The sequence below is a fragment of the Artibeus jamaicensis genome, unplaced genomic scaffold (genome assembly GCF_021234435.1).
Source record: "Artibeus jamaicensis isolate MK-2021 breed Jamaican fruit bat unplaced genomic scaffold, CSHL_Jam_final contig_685, whole genome shotgun sequence".
NCBI classification, from domain to species: domain Eukaryota; kingdom Metazoa; phylum Chordata; class Mammalia; order Chiroptera; family Phyllostomidae; genus Artibeus; species Artibeus jamaicensis.
The window spans coordinates 19298590-19318845 of NW_026521924.1; the positions used below are offsets into that span (position 1 = coordinate 19298590).

The 20256-nt window shown below is 51.4% G+C and overlaps 2 protein-coding genes and 1 non-coding gene across 4 annotated transcripts in view; 2 read left to right on the top strand and 1 right to left on the bottom strand.

Moving 5' to 3' along the window:
- Positions 1 to 72: 72 nt before the first annotated feature.
- LOC119063376 (U2 spliceosomal RNA) lies at positions 73 to 268 on the top strand. Its single transcript, XR_005085154.2, has one exon. It is a non-coding gene; the product is annotated as a U2 spliceosomal RNA (small nuclear RNA).
- Positions 269 to 914: 646 nt separating this feature from the next.
- TLDC2 (TBC/LysM-associated domain containing 2) lies at positions 915 to 9277 on the top strand. The gene is made up of 6 exons (XM_053671192.1): positions 915 to 947; positions 2001 to 2351; positions 3019 to 3171; positions 3367 to 3462; positions 7131 to 7204; positions 8130 to 9277. Exons 1-6 carry the CDS (start codon positions 915 to 917, stop codon positions 8263 to 8265), a joined length of 843 nt encoding a protein of 280 aa, XP_053527167.1. The 3' UTR covers positions 8266 to 9277.
- Positions 9260 to 20256, bottom strand: part of SAMHD1 (SAM and HD domain containing deoxynucleoside triphosphate triphosphohydrolase 1) — a 51908-nt gene continuing 40911 nt past the window's right edge. For both annotated transcript variants that reach the window (XM_037164466.2, XM_053671213.1), the window contains 3 exons: positions 15733 to 15837; positions 14829 to 14966; positions 9260 to 11344 (listed from right to left, as the gene is read on the bottom strand). In XM_037164466.2, the coding sequence (XP_037020361.2) occupies positions 11237 to 11344; positions 14829 to 14966; positions 15733 to 15837 (351 nt within the window). In that variant the 3' untranslated portion in view covers positions 9260 to 11236. The remainder of the gene's footprint in view (positions 11345 to 14828; positions 14967 to 15732; positions 15838 to 20256) is intronic.

The window sequence follows — 20256 nt, forward strand, 5'->3', positions numbered from 1 at the left end:
AATAGAATTTGAGGAATAAGTGATGTACAGCCTATGACAAAATAACAAGCAGCCATTAAAAATCACATGTCCATCGCTTCTCGGCCTTTTGGCTAAGATCAAGTGTAGTATCTGTTCTTATCAGTTTAAAAATCACATGTCCCTGGGAAATTCTCATTCGTTACATGGAAAAAGCACTTTATAAAACTATACATAGTATGGTCTATTTATAGATGTGTGTACACACATATTTCAGAAATAAATATAGAAGACTGGAAAAATACCCTCAGGAGTTGAGAGTTCCTCTCTGAGAGATGGAATTGTGAATATTTTTATATTTTTCTTTATTCAGTTCTAGATTCCTCAAATTTTCTACAGTACAGAGGTACTTTTTTAATGAAAAAAATGCAGGGGGTTTGTCTTTGTTTCTGCTTTTTAAAAATCGGATTTTTGGTCTAGGGCGACCCTTCCCAAGCTTCCGTCACCGTTCACTCATCGGCTCCAAGAGGGATGGCGTCGCAGGCTGTGGGAGCTGTGAGGGCTCTGAGATGACATGGTCCAACGTGCTAGGGACACCGAGGTCCAGGGGTGCAGGGGACTCACTCCAAGTCACACAGGGAACCAGAGTCTCTCGGCCGGGCCGCTAGCAGGGCGAGGAGGTGGAAGGGAATCAATCACACCCAGCATTTCCTGAGTGTGGCTGCCATGCAGGTGCGGCCTTGAACGCCTAATGTCGCTGACCTCACAGACACACTCCTGACAACTCCAGCTGGGAGTGACAGGTGAGAGCGAGGCAGCTGGGTGGGCGCGGAGCCAGCCAGGTGAGCCCCAGACTTCACCTTTCATCTGGAAGCCTTGCCCAGCGGCGCTTCCTCCCCTGGCAGGACCGCAGGACCGCAGCCCCTCACTGCCCTCGGACGGATTCAGGCAGAAGAATGAAAGGTCTTCGCTGGCGGTACACCCGGCTGGTAAGGGACCCAGCCTGGCCCAGGGGTCAGGTCAGGAAAGGTGGCGGGGGGAGGCCAGCTCCCTGGCAGAGTGGGGCCCGAGCTAGGGATGAATGCAGGCAGGTGACGTGTTCCTCCTCCGAGTCCCTCCCTGGCTGGCCTGCGGTTCGGAGCTCGGACTCAGGAACAGGGGGACTCAGCGGGCAGCCCCATGGCCCTGAGGCCTCAGGGAGCACAGACTGCCATTCGTTTCTTCCTCCCTGGAGCCGGTGCCAGGTGGAGCTCTGCCCAGAAGCCCCATGTAGCTGGGACCCCTCGTTAGGCCTGAACCCGGGGGAGAGAAAATGATGTTCATCTCTCATCCGTGAGGTCCCTCCTGCCTGTGAGAAACCCTGAAGGCACTGTGTGTGCACACACACGCACACACTCACACACTGGTACAGAGAGGAAGCTCAGATGAAGGAATGAATGAATGCACTGGCATGCACGCCCACTGACTCACATCCATATCTTTACACAATCCCAACTCACACTCACAAACACATTGAGAGGCAAACACGCAGCTACACGCAGTACCTTCTCACACCAATGTGCCTATACAACTCAAGTTTAAGCCAACACACACAATCACACGGACGAGTGCACATTTTACACGAACCTGCACACACTTCACCTACAACTACATACATGATCGTTTCACTGGCTGACAGGGAAGCCATGGGGGCTCATTTTTTTCCTTTATAAAGTCAGGATAATAAGAAGCACACTCTTAGGACTCCTGAGGAAATTCAGAGAAAACACACACTGCAAACACTTCACACGGGCTTGGTCCAGGGTGTGACGATCAGTGTCAGCCACTCTGGTTATTACCATTGTTCTTGTCATCGCCATTATTTCATGCACAATCTCACACAGGTGCAGCACGCAGAGCTGGGCTGTCACCTGCCCCCCTCCTGCCCCCAAGCTGAGAACTGGGTCCCTGGCACCCACCCTGGATCCGGAGCAAACAGGCAGACAAACCACAGGGCCCGTGGCCACATCTGACGTGCATGTGGGCTTCTAACCTTGAGCTAGTGGGAGCCAGGGAGGAAGCTGGCTGGAGGCGGGGCCGGGTCCTGTCCGTGGGGGACACTCCCCAGACTCCTCTGGACGGGCTGCTGGTCGTGGGGGCCTGAGGGGGGCACTGCGGCTCTCAGGCCTGGGAGAAGTGGGAGCTGCTGTCTCCTGACCCTGGACCTGCCAGGCCTCTTTGTGTCTTCACAGCCCAGCCAGGTGGAGGACACTCCATCTGGAGAGGAGGGTGAGGAAGAGGAAGAGGAAGAGGAAGAAGAGAAGGAGGCAGCCCCAGTCCCGGCTCCTGAGGACCCTGTGGAGCCGCAGCTGGAGGAAGCCAGCCAGGTTCTGGGAGCCTTGGAGATGAGGCAGGTTCGGCCGGGTCAATGGCTTAGGATTTCAGCCCTGGGACTGAGAGTCTCGCCCTCCCGCCCTCCTCCCGGCCAGGTTCAAGGCCACCTGGGGTCACTCCTGCTCTGAGCCCGCTTCACTGTGTCACCACGGGCAAGTCGTTCCTGCTGTGGGCTTTCCTTTCCCACTTGTCAAATGCTCCGGTAATACCAGCGTCACCCTCTTCGCTGGGCCAGGAGGTCAGGATATACTGAAATAAGCTGATTTTTTAAGTAGAACCAGCCTTTGGGGACTGAAGCCCACGTTGGAGCAGGGGTAGGAGGATGAGGGTCGGGGGCATTAGAGGGATCAGGGTCTCCTCTGTTCTCTGGCCACTAGGGTCCAGGGTGACCAAGGGTAGAGAGACCTGACGTGGGTTCAATCCTGACTCTGCCACTTGCTCCCCATGGGGGCTTCAGGCAAGTCATTCGCCTCCCTGAGCCTCAGTTCCTTCACCCTAACAGAAGCCCTATCTCTGAGGGCTCCTTCTAACAGGTGTAAGTCCCCCGGAAACAGGAAACTCCTCGGCAACCTATAGAGTGCCCTGTCTGTGTGAGTGGGGGCTGTCCAGCCTCAGTGCCCTGGGACCCCAAGGGTACAGGGTAAGGAGGTGGGAGGATCGCCCACTCACCGCCACACCCGTCCCCAGCTCGGCCTCCACCTCCCCCCGAGCGTCACCGGACACTCCTGGAGTCTGGCCTTCTGCACGGCAAGGGACGGCTTCAGTCTGCGGAGCCTGTACAGGCAGATGGAGGGCCACAGTGGGCCGGTGCTGCTGGTGCTGAAGGACCAGGACGGGCAGGTGAGCTGGCCGGGGGGTGCGAAGGGGAGGGTGTGTGCTGACAGGTGCAGGGGCGGGTCTCTCCGCCCCCAAGCTTCGCCCTGGGATCCCGGGCTGCCCCCAGGATGAGCCTGTCTTACCAACCCCGGACAGGGGGTCTCCAGAGGACCACCAACTCCCTTCCAGCTGCAAACTGCACGCTCCTCTGCTCCCCAGACGTTTGGGGCCTTCTCCTCCTCAGAGTTTCGACTCAGCAGAGGCTTCTACGGCACTGGCGAGACGTTCCTCTTCTCCTTCTCCCCGCAGCTGAAGGTGATGTTCCGACCTTGCGGTGGGGGTGGGGTCCGTGGCAGGACGAAGACCCCAGGGTCCCAGTGGCCCCCAGCTCCACCCCTGGCTGGGGTGTCTGGTGTCCTTCCTCTTTCCACGGAGGGAAGGCAGGAGGGCAGTGGCTGGCAAGGCAGCCCCCCCCCCCGCCCCCCCGGGCCTGCCTCTTTGTTTAAAAAAAAAAAAAGCTCGCCCTGGCCAGTGTGACTCAGTTGATTGGAGTGCTGTCCCACAAACCAAAAGGTTGAGGGTTCGGTTCCCAGTCAGGGTACATGACTGGATTGCAGGTTCGGTCCCCAGTTGGGGTGCATTTGAGAGGCAACCACTCGATGTTTCTCTCTCACATCGATATTTCTCCTCCTTTCTCCCTCCCTTCCCCTCTCTCTAAAATCAGTAAGTTTATCCTCAGACGAGGATAAAAAAGTGCCCAGTAGGCCCTCGGCAAACACTTACTGGCTCTGAGAGGAGAGGTTTGTTGCTCACCAGATACAGGCTTGGGAGGCGAGATTGGTCCAGGTGAGGGCCGCGGGTGTGGGGGCAGGAAGGTGAAGGCAGACTAGGAAGGACAGAGTAAGGTCACTGCTGTGACTGAGATGGAGGAGAGCATGTGAAGGCTGAGGGGAGAAAAGGCATCAGATAGAGATCTCGGGAGTGGAAGGGAGAAAATGAGAGGAAAGGAAGGCCGGCCAGGCAGTGTTTTTGGAGGTCTGAGAGCGAGTGTGAAAGCAAGCCGGTCACTTCGGTGTGTGCCTTCCTCAGTGACGTCCAGGTCTCCGGGCTCCGGCGGTGGGGGGGTCGGAGGGTGGAGGGGAGGGTTCATGTCTGACTAGGGCTCTCCAATGCACAGAACGACACCCGCAGACACACCCAACAATACAAGCGTCTGGCCTCACGGCGACGAGGTCTCAGGAGCTGTGGCTGCCCATTGCATTGCCTCCCTCCACTGCCCCGGGAACCTTATCAGCAAAGAGGAAAAGGGTCAGCTGTTCACAGTAAACCCATTGCCGGATGCTAGTCACCCCCTGGCCTTCTAGGGCTCACATGCCAGAAATCTAAAGTTGTAGAGTTTTCCTCTTACTGAACTGGTAACTCCTTGGCAGAATCCTTTGCTGGTTCTTCCTCACCTCCCCCAAACTTTTAATGTCACAATGCCCTAGAGCTCGATTTTGGATTCTTGTCTTCTGACTACCTGCTTTCCCTTCAAGGTCTTGTCCATTCTCACAGTCTTCTGTGCCACCCACGTGCTGAGGGCCTCTCTGCCTGGGCTGCAAACTCCCACATACCCAACCACTATCCGGCATCTCAAACATGGTATTGCAAACCTCACGTGTCCAAAGCTGACCTTCCCCTCCATAAAATAGCTCCTCCTGCCATCTTCCCCAACAAAGTGAATGGGCACCCTGCCGCCCATCTTCCCTGCTGCTGAGGCCAAACTTCTGGAGTCCTCCTTAACATCTCGTTCTTTGACACCCACCCCTGAGCTGTCCGTGACCCCTGACAGCCCTGCCTTCTCCGTCCACATGCAGCACCCACCCCTTTCCCTCACGTCCCTGTCGTCATCCTGGGTCGAGCCACCGTCATTACTTGTCTGTGCTCTTGCTCTCGCCTCCTCACGCTTCCGCCTTCAGTCGTCACAGTAGATGAAGTGATCCCTCTAAAAGGTAAGTCAGAACACGTCACTCCTCGGCTCCACGCTGCCAATGGCTTCCTTTCTCCCTCGGAGAAAAGCCAACATCTTTACAAGAACCTCCAAGCGCCTCCATCTTTTGGCCTCTCTGTTGTTTCTTGTTACTGTCCCTTTCCCTCACTCTGCGCTAGCCACACTGGCCTCTGAGCTGGTCCCTAGACCTGCTCCTGCCTCAGGGCCTTTGCACATGGAGCCGCTCCTGGAGCGTCCCCCACTGCATCTCTACAGAGCTCAGTTCTCTCGTCCTTCCCTGCTCTGCTCAGTGGCCACCCTCTCAGGGAGGCCCGCCCTGACCGCCTGACTTCACTGCATAACACTCCACCCCTCGTGGCCTTCCTGTCCTTTTTCTCCTGGGCATTTGCCATTACCCAACATACTAATTATTTTACTTACAGATTTGCCTCCTCTAACTAGAATGGGAGTCCTACAAGGCAGGCATTTTTTATCTGTTATGGCCACCATTCTACCCATTACCTAAAACAGTGCCTGGTGCCAAATGCTAAAAAAAAAAGAAACAAATGGTTTTTTTTCAGGGGCTTCTTGTCTGTCTTGCTAGCTTATTGTTATGGAATCTCACCTTTTCAGAAATTGGCTGATCTTTCCTGTCTTTGATCTTCTGGCACTTGCCTGTGTTCCTCATGAATTTGCAGCGGTGCCCTGGTCACTACGTCAAGCAGCTCCATGAACTTGATCTTAATTTGTTCTGTAGCAATATTTATCTTACTCCTTCAAGTCTGAAGGTCACGTTCCTTGATGAAGGTAGAGGAAGACATGAAAGGCTCTGTCTTCTTGTGGTCACTTGTTAATATTTTCTCATCTCTTCTGAGTCCAGCCTTATCTTTTATTAGTCTTTTTTTTTTTTGCAACTAGTTATAGGCAATAATATACTATGTTTTTGCAGCCCTGCAGAAATGTTTTTATTCGTTAAACTGACTTTTGAATAATTTATTCATTGAACAAACATCAGTACCACATCTCAGGAATACTGCTGGGAAAAAAGACAGCCCTCACAGAGGCTGCATGTTAGGGGACAGGCCATGACACTGTGGCACAGGAACCAGGCCATCTCAGCAAGAAAGGAAAAAGGGTCTTGGAGGAAGGGCTGCTTAGGTAGTTTGGTCCAGGGAAATTTTCTGGGATGACATGTGGGCTGAAAGAGGAGAACTGGGCCACTTGCGGGTCTGCAAGAAGAGCATCCGGGCAGAGGGATCAGTCGGGGTGCAGGTCCTAAGACAAAAATAGCTCTGGGTGTCCCGGGGACAGGAAAGTCAGTGCCCCTGAAGCGCAGTCAGTAGGGAAGAGGTCAGAGAGAGGAGGAGTTAGATTTTATTCTGATTGCAGTGGGAAGCCGCTGGAGGGCTTTAGGCAGAGAAACGATAATATCTGGTTTGTTTGATAGATCACTCAGGTTGCAGTGTGGAGGCGAGTCAGGGGAAGATGTGGTCCAGCAGGAAGAGACTTAATGTGCATGGGGTGGACAAGAGTGAACGGAGATGAATGGCACAGGAGTAGTGGTCATTAGGGGCTCTCTTTGGGGTGGGACCTGCACGACTTGCTGAGGAACTGGATGAGGTGGCACTGGGGGATGGGCAGGCTTGGTATTGCCTCCAGTGAGAGATGAAGGGACAGTTTGTTGGGAGAATCAGGGCCCAACTCCCTAGCCGGACTTTCTCCCTCCTCACTCCAGCTTTGGAAGCAGGAAGCCCCAGTGGGTTCTGTTCTATCCCTAGAACAGACGGGCTGAGGCGACTTAGTCTGGACAGCAAGGGCAGGGGAGTTGGCAGGGTTGGGTGGAGGTACGGAGTGGTGAACTCCAGAGACTGGCAAGAAACCTCAAGAGCCAGGAGCTCAGAGTACTTCCGGCTGAGTTGGGGCCTGGCTGTCCCATTCCCTTCACGATACTGCCATCCAGTGGTGTGGAGTAAAACTGCAGGGCAGTAACCACGTTCTTTTCGAATCGTGCCAGGTCTTTAAGTGGACAGGAAGCAACTCTTTCTTTGTGAAAGGAGATGTGGACTCACTGATGATGGGCAGTGGCAGGTGCGTGCCTCAGTCCTCCCTGAGTCTTGGGGTGGCCTGTGCTCTGGTCCCTTCTGCCCCAGATAAAACAGGGAGGCTGGTGGTTACCTTTCGGGCCTCTTCCTTCAATAGCCCACTCTATGCCCCCCACATCCCAAGTCAACACTGAGGGGAAGGATGCCACAGGCTCTCCCTGTGAGTGCTCACGGTCAGTGACAGCTTAGTCTGAATTTGTGTAACTTCAAGAAGAGCCTTCCACATGGCTGGGTGAGGCTAGCCTCAAATTTGCCCATCAGTGCCGTAATCCTGGGGGGACGTAGCTCACTGGAGCCTGCCCGGGAAACCCACCTGAGTGTGTGTGTTGGGGGGTGGGAGGTGGAGTGGGTCACGAAGAAAAGGAGTGACCTGGAAATTCAGGCAGAATCCATCTTCCCCTGACAGTAACGACGGCAGCCCTGTTCAATCAGTTCCAGGCAAGGTCTTTGCTCACCCAGCTACACGAAGAACCTCCAGGGAGAGGCAGCTGGGCCCAGAACACACCCGCCTTCGCTGACTTGCAGTAACTCCCTTCCAGCTCCGGCCCAGCTTTGTTGTCGGATGAAGGAATTAATACTCTTTCGAAGTATTGTTCTGGGCTCAGAGTCCACACCTGTGAGATTTACTCCTTTGGTGAAGCCTTGACATTTTAAATACATTCCAAATGTTTTACATTCACAAATGGTGAGGGTTGCACCATGGTATACTTATTAAAATCAATGGACTGTAAAAAATGCTCTAAACCCTGTGGGGAGCAATGTGTGGGGCCCGCAACAATTCAGGATCAATCGGTGTAAGGGACACTGAGACACAGGCTGTGGCCCTGGTGCGGCTGAGGGCTGCTGGTGTGAATCTAAAGGGTCCCGGCACCTGGGAGAGAGCCCGGCCAACACTTTCCTCTTCCCTTTAGTGGCCAGTTTGGGCTGTGGTTGGACGGAGACTTGTATCACGGGGGAAGCCACCCCTGTGCGACCTTCAACAACGAGGTGCTGGCCCGGCGGGAGCAGTTCTGCATCAAGGAACTGGAGGCCTGGGTTCTGAGCTGAGGGCGCCGTGGAGGGAAGCTTCCAGAGGCAGCAGGCACTGGGACCTGCTCATGGATGCTGCCTAGGCCTCTGCACACAGGGCAGCCCCCCTGCATCCCAAACACAGACGGCCAGGTGTCCCGGTGGCTGACTGTGGCTGTGGGCCAGCCCCCCGGCGGCCTGGGGACCTGCACGGGGCAGGAGCTGCTCTCCGGGAGAGGAGACTAAAGGAGGGAACGATGTTTACTCACCTGAGCAGTGCGGAGTTCCTCGGAATTCTCTTCTAAAAAATCATGCAACTGATACATGTTCAGTGTAGAAAACAACAGAATACATAAAAAAAAAACTAAAGTTGCCTAAAATTTAACCACCCTGCAAAACATCAACATTTTCATGTCTATCCTTCCAGACAATCTTCCACGGAGAGATAGATGTATATCGTACAAAAATGGAATTCTACTCTGTGTGTTTGGGAAATTATGTTTAACTGAAAGACTCTGGTCAAGCTGCAGACACCTGGGCTCAACCAGCAAAACAAATAAAGACTCTAGCCGTGTCGTTCTTTTTCCAGAACAACGGAGGCTTTCTGTCTGCCACCAGCGTGTCAGGCACTTGCACAAGGAAGATATGAAAGGGGCAAATGAGTAGCATGCACAGCTGATAAAGAAGCTGAAAGTCTGCAGGTGGGAACCTCAGGAGGTTAAAACACTGGGAGGCTATGTCCGGGGCACAACAGGAGCTCAGCAAACTAAGGAAAGACCGTATCCCTTCCCAGGCTTGTACCGACCTCCTGCCAGACGGCAAACATTCTTTATCATGCTATTCGCTCGTCATTATTGAATGAGAAAACCCAAATAAGACAGGACCTGTTAAATACCCTCTCCTACAGACCCAACATAGCACCGAGGTACTAAGAACTCTCTGGGTTTCTAGACCCATTTCCTTGGCACAAAAGGGTCAAAGCCGGGCCCGCAGTATGAGACAGTCATTAAGGAAGACAACTTTGGTATCAAGATGAATATATTATGAAGCTTTATTGCAGATATTCCCCTCACTCAAATTAGGTAACCAGTTACTTCAACCCAATTCTTTTTACAGTTTCAAGGTGATAACACAAGGTTGCTCCAGATACTAAGCTGTTAAAGTCTCCATTTTTATACCAACAGTGAAGATGTTTCTTAACTCTAACCTTGTAAATGACACATAGTTGTCATCATTCAAACAGTTGGAAATAGCGTAAAGTGCAGCTGCCTTAGACCAAGAGATTCAAGTTGTTTCTCAGCACAATGATACAGTACGGGGACCACACAATTACAAAGTAAACCACAGTGATTTCAAGGTAGGGGTCACAGAAATAAAACAATTTCAGCAGAGAAACATTACAACATGACATTCTCACTCACTGGTTTGGGTAGGTGAAGTCTGAGGCCAACGGTTCTCCTAGGTGAATGTTTCAGAGGCATTCTGGCCAAAAGAGATGTGCCCCAGTATCACAGCTGACCTCACCTGTGCGTCCTGAGCCCCCACGTGAACACGCCCCCGCCAACACGGCATCAGCGTGGGAGTGGCAGAAGGGTTTTGCGATTCTCCTAAACCCTTGATTGCCTATTAACGGATGGGGGGAGGGGTGGAGCCAATACAGAAGGGCAGACATTCCAACTACGTCTCACCCCCGTGGCCACAGAGCAGAGCCTGCTTACACAGAGGGCGGGGCAGCACTCCGGAGTCAGGACAATCCGTCAGCCTGGGGTCTGAGTTCCTCCCTTCCTCTACTTACTCTTGCCCAGAGCCGGGCTGGGCTCCCCACTCCCACCTGCCGCGGGGAGCACCAGAGCATAGGTTAGGAGCTCACCCTCCTGTTCCTCACTGCCCTCACTGCTGAGCATCTTCGGGGCCCTCTGGCCGTGGCTGGCTTTGGCTCTAAAACTCGGACTTTGCCCTCGGTGAACTCTGTAGAAGTGGAAGCGCATGTGGGACGGGGGCAGGCGCTCAGCACAGGAGCGCGGCTCAGCCGCAGGGGTGTCCACTCCACCGCCCGAGGTATAGAAGTCCATTGACAAAGGGGAACCTGGAATTCAATGGGTAACCACTCCTCTCAGTACGGGCAGCTCAGTCTTTGCTCTGAAACCATAAAGTGCCCTGAACCAGCACAAACAAAGCCCCAGCTGTAGCAGCCCCGAGGAGGGCCCTGCGAGGACTCACAAGAGAGGTGCAGGGAGCAGGTCGGAGGGGGCCTCTTTCTCCGGGCTGGGCGGTGAGTGTTCGGGAGACAAGGAAACCGCCTGGGTCTGGAGCCACAGCCCACCCAGAGAACAGCCTGGTTTGGGGGATCCCTCTGCCACTGACGGTAAGGTCGCCTAAAGGGTATTTTATGTCCCAGTGCAGAGGTCAAAGCCCTCAGATATTTTCAGTAGCTTAATAAGGCTTCTCACCGAAGAGTTGGAGCCTGCCCCTGGCTCTCACCCCTTGCTGTCCACCCCGACTCGGCTAGAAGAGCCAGGGCGGGTAGGTCCTTCACTGCTGTCTCGGTCCCCAAAGGTGAGCCGGACTCAGGGCGGTGCCTCCGCGGCGGGCCAGGACTTGGTGTGCGCTCTGTGACCGTCGCCGTTCGTGACAATCCCAACTTCGAATTCCAGTGTGTGCCCTCGTATCGTTTCCAAGTTTGTTTTTTAAAAAACAATCATGTCCCAAAAGTTCAGAGTATATAAAAGAATTGTTATGCTAAGAAAATATAGACCAGTAAAAGAGAAAGGCTTTAATTAATATTAAAAATAGACGAGGTAATACTTTTCATAGCATGTATAGCAAGCTGTGCCTAATACCTTTTTGTTTCTTTGAATAAAAATTGCTTAGGTTCAGCATAGGTATACATTCAAAATATAAAATAAAAAGCACCTGTTGTCACTAAATTTGTATAAGTCCGGATCAAATTCCCCCAGGTAATTCATTGTGCTGCAGTGAGGGACTTCCGTAAACAAGTGACCGCAGGGATTTACGCAGAGTCACCCGTGAATTTCAGCTTGGCCCGGGCTCTGTCTCCTCGGTTGTGAGGTACATGCGGGGAATTCACCAGGTTTAGAGGTGTCCCAAAATCGCCTTCCTGTCAAGGAGAGAAGAGAAACTAGCAACAGAGAAAAGCCGGTTTTCGTGATTTCAGGGCAAGTGCCGGGCACACAGGTCATGTCACAGCTTTACTGTTTCTTGTCCTACTTCCTCTGGGGACCCCAGATTACATACGTGTCCTGTGCTTGGGTCCCATGGGAGACACCGCACGCAGCCCCAAGCAGGTGAGAAGCAAAAGCCGCCAGGCCGATGCATTTCAAAGACGGCCAGAAGCAGCCCACTGCCCGTGGCCACGGCCCTGGCCCCTTACACGCCTTCAGAGAGTGAAAACTCGATCCCGTCTCTCCAGAACAAGGGGCTTCGCTGGACCCCTGATTCTGCCTTGCCTGGTCCCCTCCACAACACATGGCCCTGGTCTACACGCTGGCAGAAAAGGGGAAGGACAGTATGTGCCTGCAGAACTTGGACTTTTCTCTACAAAGCTATACCTTTGGCCCATCAGCAGAGATTTCACCCAACATGAGGATGGCCTCAGAGTGAAGTGACACTATGACAGGGAGTGCAACAAGTGACACTATGACAGAGAGTGCGAGAGGCCAGGCACTTGAATAACTGACTCTCCTGAACCGCTCTTGAATCTGTGAAAGGGTTCTTCTGGGTCACAGGAGGGCGCAGGACCCTTGAGAGCCTTTACTGCACTAGGAGCGTGGGGTCTGGGGCACAGCACTGCGCTCACGGGCCCACGTGCTCAGGCCCACCCACCGCCCCTCCTCTGCTCCACTCTGTGGAACGGGAGGGACTCTCATAGACTCCATTTGCCGGCTCCCGACCTGCGGGCTCCCAGCGAGGTCTGCCCGGGGGAGGCGCCAGTAAAAGACCGGGAAAGAGGAGGGCAGAGGAGCCTGGGCACTGCTCTCCCTCCCCTGACCCTCTGGCTCAGGCAGCAGCGGCCCGGCTCCTCTGCGGCCCCAGCTTCTACAGGCGACCTCAGCACCCGGGCTCCCACCTCAGAGGCGGTCGCAGGCCCCTGCTGTTGTCTCAACCTCTCCGTTTACTCGTTTAGTTCTGCCAAAAAAATTTTTTTTAAAGATTTTATTTATCTTTTATAGGGGAAGGAGAGAGGGAGAGAAACATCAATGTATGGTTGCCTTTCGTGCATCCCCTGCTGGGAACTGGCCTGCAGGGAACTGGTCTGCAACCCAGCCCTGTGCCCTGACTGGGAATCGAACCGTGATCCTCTGGCTTGCAGGCCTGTGCTCAATCCACTGAGCTACACCAGCCAGGGCTAGTTCTGCCAGAAATTTTGTATATTGGCCCCTATATTAAAATTTCTTCATCTGCAATACACTGGATCTGGCTTGACAGAGTTAGAGACAGCAGCCACTCAGCGCCAGGATACTCGGATCTGGAAGATCCGCCCACTTCAAAGCCAATGCTATTTGCCTTCAAATCCATCTCTATCTACCACATGCCCTCGCCGCTACCGTTCCAATGTCAACTCCAGGGAAGTCTATACATGCAGGGACCTGAACGTGCGTGTCCTTCCCCTGCTGAAGACACTTCAGTGGCTCCCCCTGCTCAGGGCTTCGGGGACTTGGCACACTGCCCAAGACCCCTCCCTAACCTCACCATGCTCTCTCTCATCTGGGGGCCTCCCCTTCCCCACTTCTCACCCACCCTTTGGGCCTCAGCTTCTAAATCCTTCTTAACTAAGCTTTTTCCAACCAACCAAGCCTGGTTTAAAAGCTCCTCCTTTATGTCCTCAAAGACTCTGAACATGCTGCTCCCGCCCCGAAGCACTCATCACGTCACTGTACTCATGACTTACTGGTGTGTCTGTCCCCCCAGCTGGAGTGAGATCTGTGGGGACTACGCCTGCCTCGGGTGCTGTTCCACCCCTGGTACCTAACCCAGGGCCAGGCAAAGGGGCTCATTCAATGAGTGACTGTATCTAGAGTTAAGGCAGTTACTGCTACAAGGGCCGAACTTCAACGGTCTCTTGCCTCTCCGCTTTCAGTCTCTCCAAGTTCCAATCCATCTGCCGCTAGAGTTTTCTTCCTTAGTCAGTGACTTAGTGTCCTTAGGTGCTACAGTACTAAAGACAGACGACCTCCTTCCTTATTCCCATGGGTCTCGCTCCAGCTAGACAAGACCCACACAGAAGTAAATATAAATAACAACGACAGCCACACAGTAAGCCTTGGACGCTCTTGAGGATTCCCTCCTGACTGTACATAAGAAAAATCTCCTTTGTTAGCTGATCACCCAAGGTTTTCCATAACCTAGTTCACTCTTCCCACTTAACTTCTCCCCGCTCAAAAGTAAGAACTGTCTACTCCAGTCGGCAGGTCTCTTCCCGGTCCTCCCGGACGCTCGGCCTGCTCCACTTCCACGCCTTTGTGTTGCTCCCACAGCCGGGCGAGCCCGCCTTTCTCCGCCCCTCACCTGAACACGACTGGACGTCCGCATCCCGTAGGACGCCCCCCCTTCAGGAGGCATTTCTGTCTGTTCTCTAACTCTGAGTGCTGACCGAACTCACCCGGACCGCTCCACCTGGCACTGGACAAAGAACTAGTGTACTGAGCTACTCTTTCACGTCTGACCTTTGAGTTTTGTTTCCTGTAGGGTCCCAGGTGGAGAGGGAAAAGGCAGCTATGAGGCTGTGAGTGGGAGTCCTAGACCAGGGAGCGAAATGCTGTTCCCCACCTGCCCGCTAATTCCACGCTTCCGGTTGATAAACACTTTCTCTGTGCCGGCACCTATTACGTGCATATCACTGAAGGGTAATTCAAACAGTGTTCTCTACAGATCGGCAACCATGGCTCAGCTCCACTTCCTCTCCACGCTCTCCCTCTAGAGGATGTGAACTGTGGACAAGTTTCAGTCCACGGAGTTTCAGATAAAAAGATAGGAAACTTGTTATCAGCTGAGTGTGGACTTCAGCCAGTTAACGCCTCAGTCTGTGTGAGACTCTCCGGAGGGCGAGAACACTCTGACTCCCTCCCGGCTGCTGAAAGGACTGATGAAACAACCGGAGAGAACACTGTAAAGCACCATTCTCATGCTCAGCTTTTTAAACTTGTATTATTAAGACAACAGTGTATTGCTCACAACCCGTGGAGGAAGAAAACCCTGCTTCACGTAGATTCAGACATTTTAAAAGAAAAGCTTAAAGTGAAAAAAAAAATTTTTTTTCAAGACCATAACCAAATGGCTATAATTTAACTTATTTATTTATTTATTTTTAGAGATAGGGAAAGGGAGGGAAGTATCAGTGTGTGACTGCCTCTTGCAAGCTCCCTACTGAGGACCTGGCCCACAACCCAGGCATGTGACCTGACTGGGAATCGAACCCACAGCCCTTGGGTTTGCAGGCTGGTGCTCAATCCCCTGACCCACACTAGCCGGGGCCAAATGACTATACTTTAAGTGAGAATTTTTCAGAGGGAGGTAAGGATCTCTTTTGGTCTTTACTAAAACAGTAACACTTCTGCGAAGTAAGTGAATAACAAGCCACCCACCTTTGGATTGGGGAAATCCCTGTCTTGGCACCACTTTATGAAATGCTGTTGCGCGGCGTGCAGGCTCATGTGATCCGTCTTCTTACAGTACAGTCGGACGTGCTGCTCCGCAAAGATGTCCGGCAGGAAGTGTGAGACCTTGTCAAAGGACAAAAGATTTCACTGTCACCTGGAGCTCACACGTGAAAGGGAGATCAGTTATTCCTTAGTTCCATTCTTCTTCTTTTTTTAAGATTTATTTATTTATCGTTAGAGGGGAAGGGAAGGAGAGAGGGAGAGAATATCAATGTATGGTTGCCTCTCATGGGTTCCCTGGTGGGAACTGGCCTACAACCCAGGCCCTGACTGGGAATCGAACTGCAGTTGTTTGGTTCGCAGGCCCACGCTCAATCCAGAGCTACATCAGTCAGAGCCTTAGTTCCATTCTTGATGTTGTATTAAAAGCACCCCATTGCTTTGTTATTTTGTCCTGATTATAATCCAAAGAAAAGAATTCATGGTAGTTTCCATCTTGCAAAATGCACTATAATTGTACGTTCATTTGATAAAAGACTAAAGGTTTATATTATAGAATTGTAGGTAGACTGCAAAAGACAGGCAAACAAGCACATTGAACCAGCATGACTTCAACCATGCAAGGCTCCCTTCCCCAGAGACTTAGAACCCGGCCTTCAAACTAAAGACAGTACTTCTGCAGACAGGGAAAGCTGGCTGTTAAGGTGGTTCTGGTTTATGGAAAATCAGGTGCACTTTCATTTGAAAAATAAGCTTATTCTATTTTTTTTTACCATATGAATTGACTTTAGGACCTCACCTGCATGTAAAATGCAAATGCACTATAAAGATCTGCCATATGCCACTACAGTAGTTTTTTTGTTTTTTTTTTTTAAATCTTAGCAGTTACCTGATTTTTAGTAATGTTTTTGGCGTGGCTGTAGTCAGTCTTAGAATAGAAGTGAACATTATCCATAGGGTTCTTGTCTTTCATCCCATAGTCCATGTCGACAACCTCAATAAAAACAAGAAATAGATGATCGTTTACATATTCAGTAACAATGAAAACAGAATCCTGGGTTGTGGGGACATCAGGAGAAAATAGAGTGAAGCTCTCTGAAGGTTCAGAAGAGCACTGGTAAATGGGCTTATGGCGGAACAAAAATGGTCCATGGCCCACAGGGATCTGGTCTTGAAATACGGGGGGTGGGATTTGCACTTTCAACATCAGTAGGATATACAGTCAATACCTACTACGTAACAGACAGCATGGTAAGCACTAGAGATACAGTAAGGAAACTTGATCAGATCCCAGCTCCACCACAGACCATAGAGCCTAGACTGAAGTTCAATAATTATCCAAGTAATCATTTAACCACATTTGTTATAAGAGCTACCAAGATAAAGCAAATGGCACCATGAACGTTTGTAACCGGGGAACCCAGCGGTCTGGAGCTCCTGGGGAATGACCAGAGAATTACTAAATGAGCAGCAATTAACCAGGCCTAGGAAATAAAGAAAAGAATTCCAAGCAGAAGAAACAGCTCCAGGGCAGAGCAGACGGAAACTGTCTGCTGGGTTTAGTAACACTGGAGTCATCAGTGATCTTGGTAAGAACACAATTCTTGTGGTATAGTGATGACAACAGCAAAAATGGTTCGCAAGTAAATAAGAAATGCAAAAGACTACTTTTTAGAAGTTTGGCTGTTAAGGAGACAGGAGAGGCTTCCGGTTAAGATGGTGGAGCAGGGAAACAGCGTGCTCGCCTCCTCCCAGGACCACTTCGAAATTACGACTAAACCCCAGAGCAGCCACTACTGAGACCCACCTGGAGTCCAGCTGAACAGGAGTTCTATGACTAAGAATATACAGAAGAAACCACATTGAGACTGTATTTTTTTTTTTAAACTGAAGAAAAAAAATAAGAAGACATGAGAGAGAAATGCAGTATCCAAGAAAGGTTAAGAGAGGGGAGACAGCTAGAGGGTGGAGCTCGTCACTTGCTGAATCTGAGGACAGGCTGTTTCCCAGCGGACGGGGAGTCAGAGAGGGGTGTCAACTCCAGGGGAGTCAGAGAGGGGTGTCAACTCCACAAGGTGCCACAGGAACAAGTGGCTCTGCGGCTGCAGTGCCCAACACAGTAGCCACTAGCCACATACGGCTTTTTAAATTTCAAATCATTAACTTCAGCTTCTTCTTCCCCAATTCGACCAGAGGAGACCTCTGAAGATAGTTCGCTATTCACTTGACCCAGAACACCCCACAAAATCACGAGAATTAGGAGGTTCAAATCTCCGTGTTTGCTTTAAGAACACTTGTGAAGCTGCCCAGGCCATCAAGGGTATGCATAATCGAAAAGCCACCAAGTACCTGACAGATGTCACTTTACATAAGCAGTGTTTGCTAATCCATTGTTACAATGGTGGAGTTGGTGGGTGTGCCCAGGCCAAACACTGGGGCTGGACACAGGGTCGGTGGCCCCAAAAGAGTGCTGAGTTCTTGCTGCACGTGCTTAGAAACACAGAGTAGTGCTGAACTTAAGGGTCTAGCAGCAGACTCTCTGGTCACGGAGCACATCCAGGTGAACAAAGCCCCCGAGATGCAGCACGGAACTTAACAGAGCTCGCGAGCGGATTCGCCCACACGAGGGCTCTCCCAGCCACTACTGAAAAGAGCAGACTGTTCCCAAACCAGAAGAGGAAGTTGCGCAGAACATGATATCCCAAAAGAAACAAAAGCTTGTGGCCCGAGAGTAAATTCAGCATAAAATAAGTACGAATAAAAGTAAAAGCAGAAAAAGAAATCACGAACATCATACACGACACAAAATTCACTTCCTTCAGTTGCAGTAGCCACATTTCAAATGCTCAATAGCCATGTGTGGCTACTGCCCACCCAATGGACAGTGCAGATATGCATGGAACGTTCCCATCACCAGAATGTTCTGTTGGAGGGCCTCGGTCTAGATCACCGGCAGGACAACTTTCGATAGGAAGTGAGACCGTTCCCCACTGAGCCAGAGGGAAGGCTGAACACAGCGGCGGACGGAGTCAGGCTTGCTGATTTTGTAGCGTAGGGTGCAGGAGTTCCTACCTCGTGGCCTATGTTTTATCTCTGAAATGGGAGCTGTGGTGGGGTTAGTCACTGAGGGTGATACGGCTGGGGTCGGGGAGCAGTGTCTGGAGGTCTGAGTGGAGTGAAGGTGATGTGAAAGTCATTGCAGAGCCTGGAGAATTGCACTAAGCCTGCTAGAAAAATTCAGAGGGCCCAGCTAAGGCTGGTGACCATGAACTGTCAATCAGCCTTCTGCTAGATAGATGCACAGACAGACAAGGGAGTTGAGGTCAACAGCAGAACATGACTGGATTAATGGAACACAGAATCTAAGTCAGACGGGAAGAGAAATGAAGGCAGAAGGCTGTGGACGAGCTGGCAGGGAGGAGACAATCAACGGGAGGTCCTCCTGGGCTAAGAACAAGCACACGAGCAAGGGGTCTGTGGACAGAGCAGGAAGGTGGACAGAAGTGACTCTCAGAGGGCGGGTATTTCTGAGTGCTGACAAGGTTCAGAGTGTAACATGCTGAGCGCCGGCTGAGGTCCCTGAGGATGAGCACGGAGCGATCAGAGCTGACTGGCCATGTGGACTATGGAGGATAATGGCAGGAACTGGAGCAGACAGCGAGACTCTTACAAGAGGGCAACAGGTGGCTTGAGGGGCTCGGTGTCAGAGGAGCAGGGACCCTGCACAGGGTCCTCACGTGGGAGGGACTCGGGAACACGAGGTCTGATGAACAGGAAGGCGCCCTAACCCCGAGGAATGTACTTTTCCTGAAGGAGCTGCACATTCTCAGAGGACGACCAGGCTGCAACCAAGACAAAGAGCTGTTCAGTCAGGAGGCTGACGCAACAGTGGGGTTTATTGATTGCGAAGCGAAAATGCCAAAGGGTTTCAGGGACGGGTTTGGGAGAGGGGGAGACTGGAAATGAAGGGAGGGGCAGAAACACAGCAATGTGGCCATGATGGTCCAGGAAAGAACCAATGATAAGAGGAGCTTATCCTGGGAGTGGTGACGGAAGAAAACCAGAATGTGGGGTCCAGTGGCCCTACTGTCCTAGCCTATGAGAGAAAGGTGGACGTCAGGGACTCAGCTGCAGCGTACGAATGACAGCAGGAGTCCACAGCACACGGCCAGCCCTCCCGTTCTGCGGGGCCTGCTGACTCTGCACCGGCGGCTGCAGTTGAGTGCGCTGCACCCCTTTACCTGGGAGGGAGCAACTGCTCAGCACCCCCACAACCCCACATGTTTATGTTATACATATAAAATCACCCTGTATGTACTGCTTTTCTTCACTTATTACAAATACCTTTGCTTGTTAAAAACTGTTTTCCATTTTTATTTTATTAAAAACAACTTTTAATATTTGAATTATTCTACTGTATTTCATATTGAGAGACATATACACTTTTCCTAATTTCACACTGTAATACTGCCACGATGAATATATTTGTACTTTTTTTGCAAAACTGATGATCTCCATAGGAAAAATCCCTAGAATGAAATTGCTGAGTTACTTAAAAGTGATGCTAGTTTGGTTTCTAATAACAAGTTGCAGTCCCATTTCACATGCCTTTATTATCACAAAGTCTTATACAATTTTTGTTCTTACAAGTCTGATAGCCAAAAAAATCTCTCATTACTGTATCAATTTGCCTTTTGGTTAAAGAGCAGGTTATTCTTTTCATGTCTGCTGGCCATGGGTACATCATGCTCTCCGGCTGCACAAGGACTCTTCGGGAACCTGTGGCCCTGTCCATTACCTGGGGTGTCCAACCCACAGCCCTTGGGCTGCATGAGCCCCAGGATGGCTGTGAATTCGGTCCAATACAAAATTGTAAATTTACTTTAAACCTGTTTTATGCTAATCAGCTTTTGTTAGTGTTTGTGTATTTAATGGGTAGCCCAGAACAACTTTTCTTCTTCCAGTGTGGCCCAGAGATCCAAACAGTTGGACCCGCCCCCTTACCAGGCAATTGCATTTTGAGGGAAAAACTAAAAGGGAGGTGGGGAGTGACTAGCAATACTGTACTGAGTTGAGGGTGATAGAGCCCCCCCCCCAACCCCGTAATGCACTGAAGGCAAAGGCAGACATGCGGAGCCAGGAAAACACTCTGGAGAGTGAAGTCCTTTAGAGTCTCAGGAAGTCGGAATGCGAGATCCCTGTATTCTGGGGTGGAACCTCATGAATGAAAGAGAAAACTGCAGCCTACTCTGCAAATCTGAGGCGCTTTAATATGCAGCCAGGTGAATAGAGAGTGGTCCAAGGGCAGCTCACTCACAATACCCCTTGGCAAAAGACAGTTATGGAGAGACTGCCCTTCACTCAAAGGTGCATCAACAAGAAAATAACAAATGAGAGCCTTATAAAAAATATA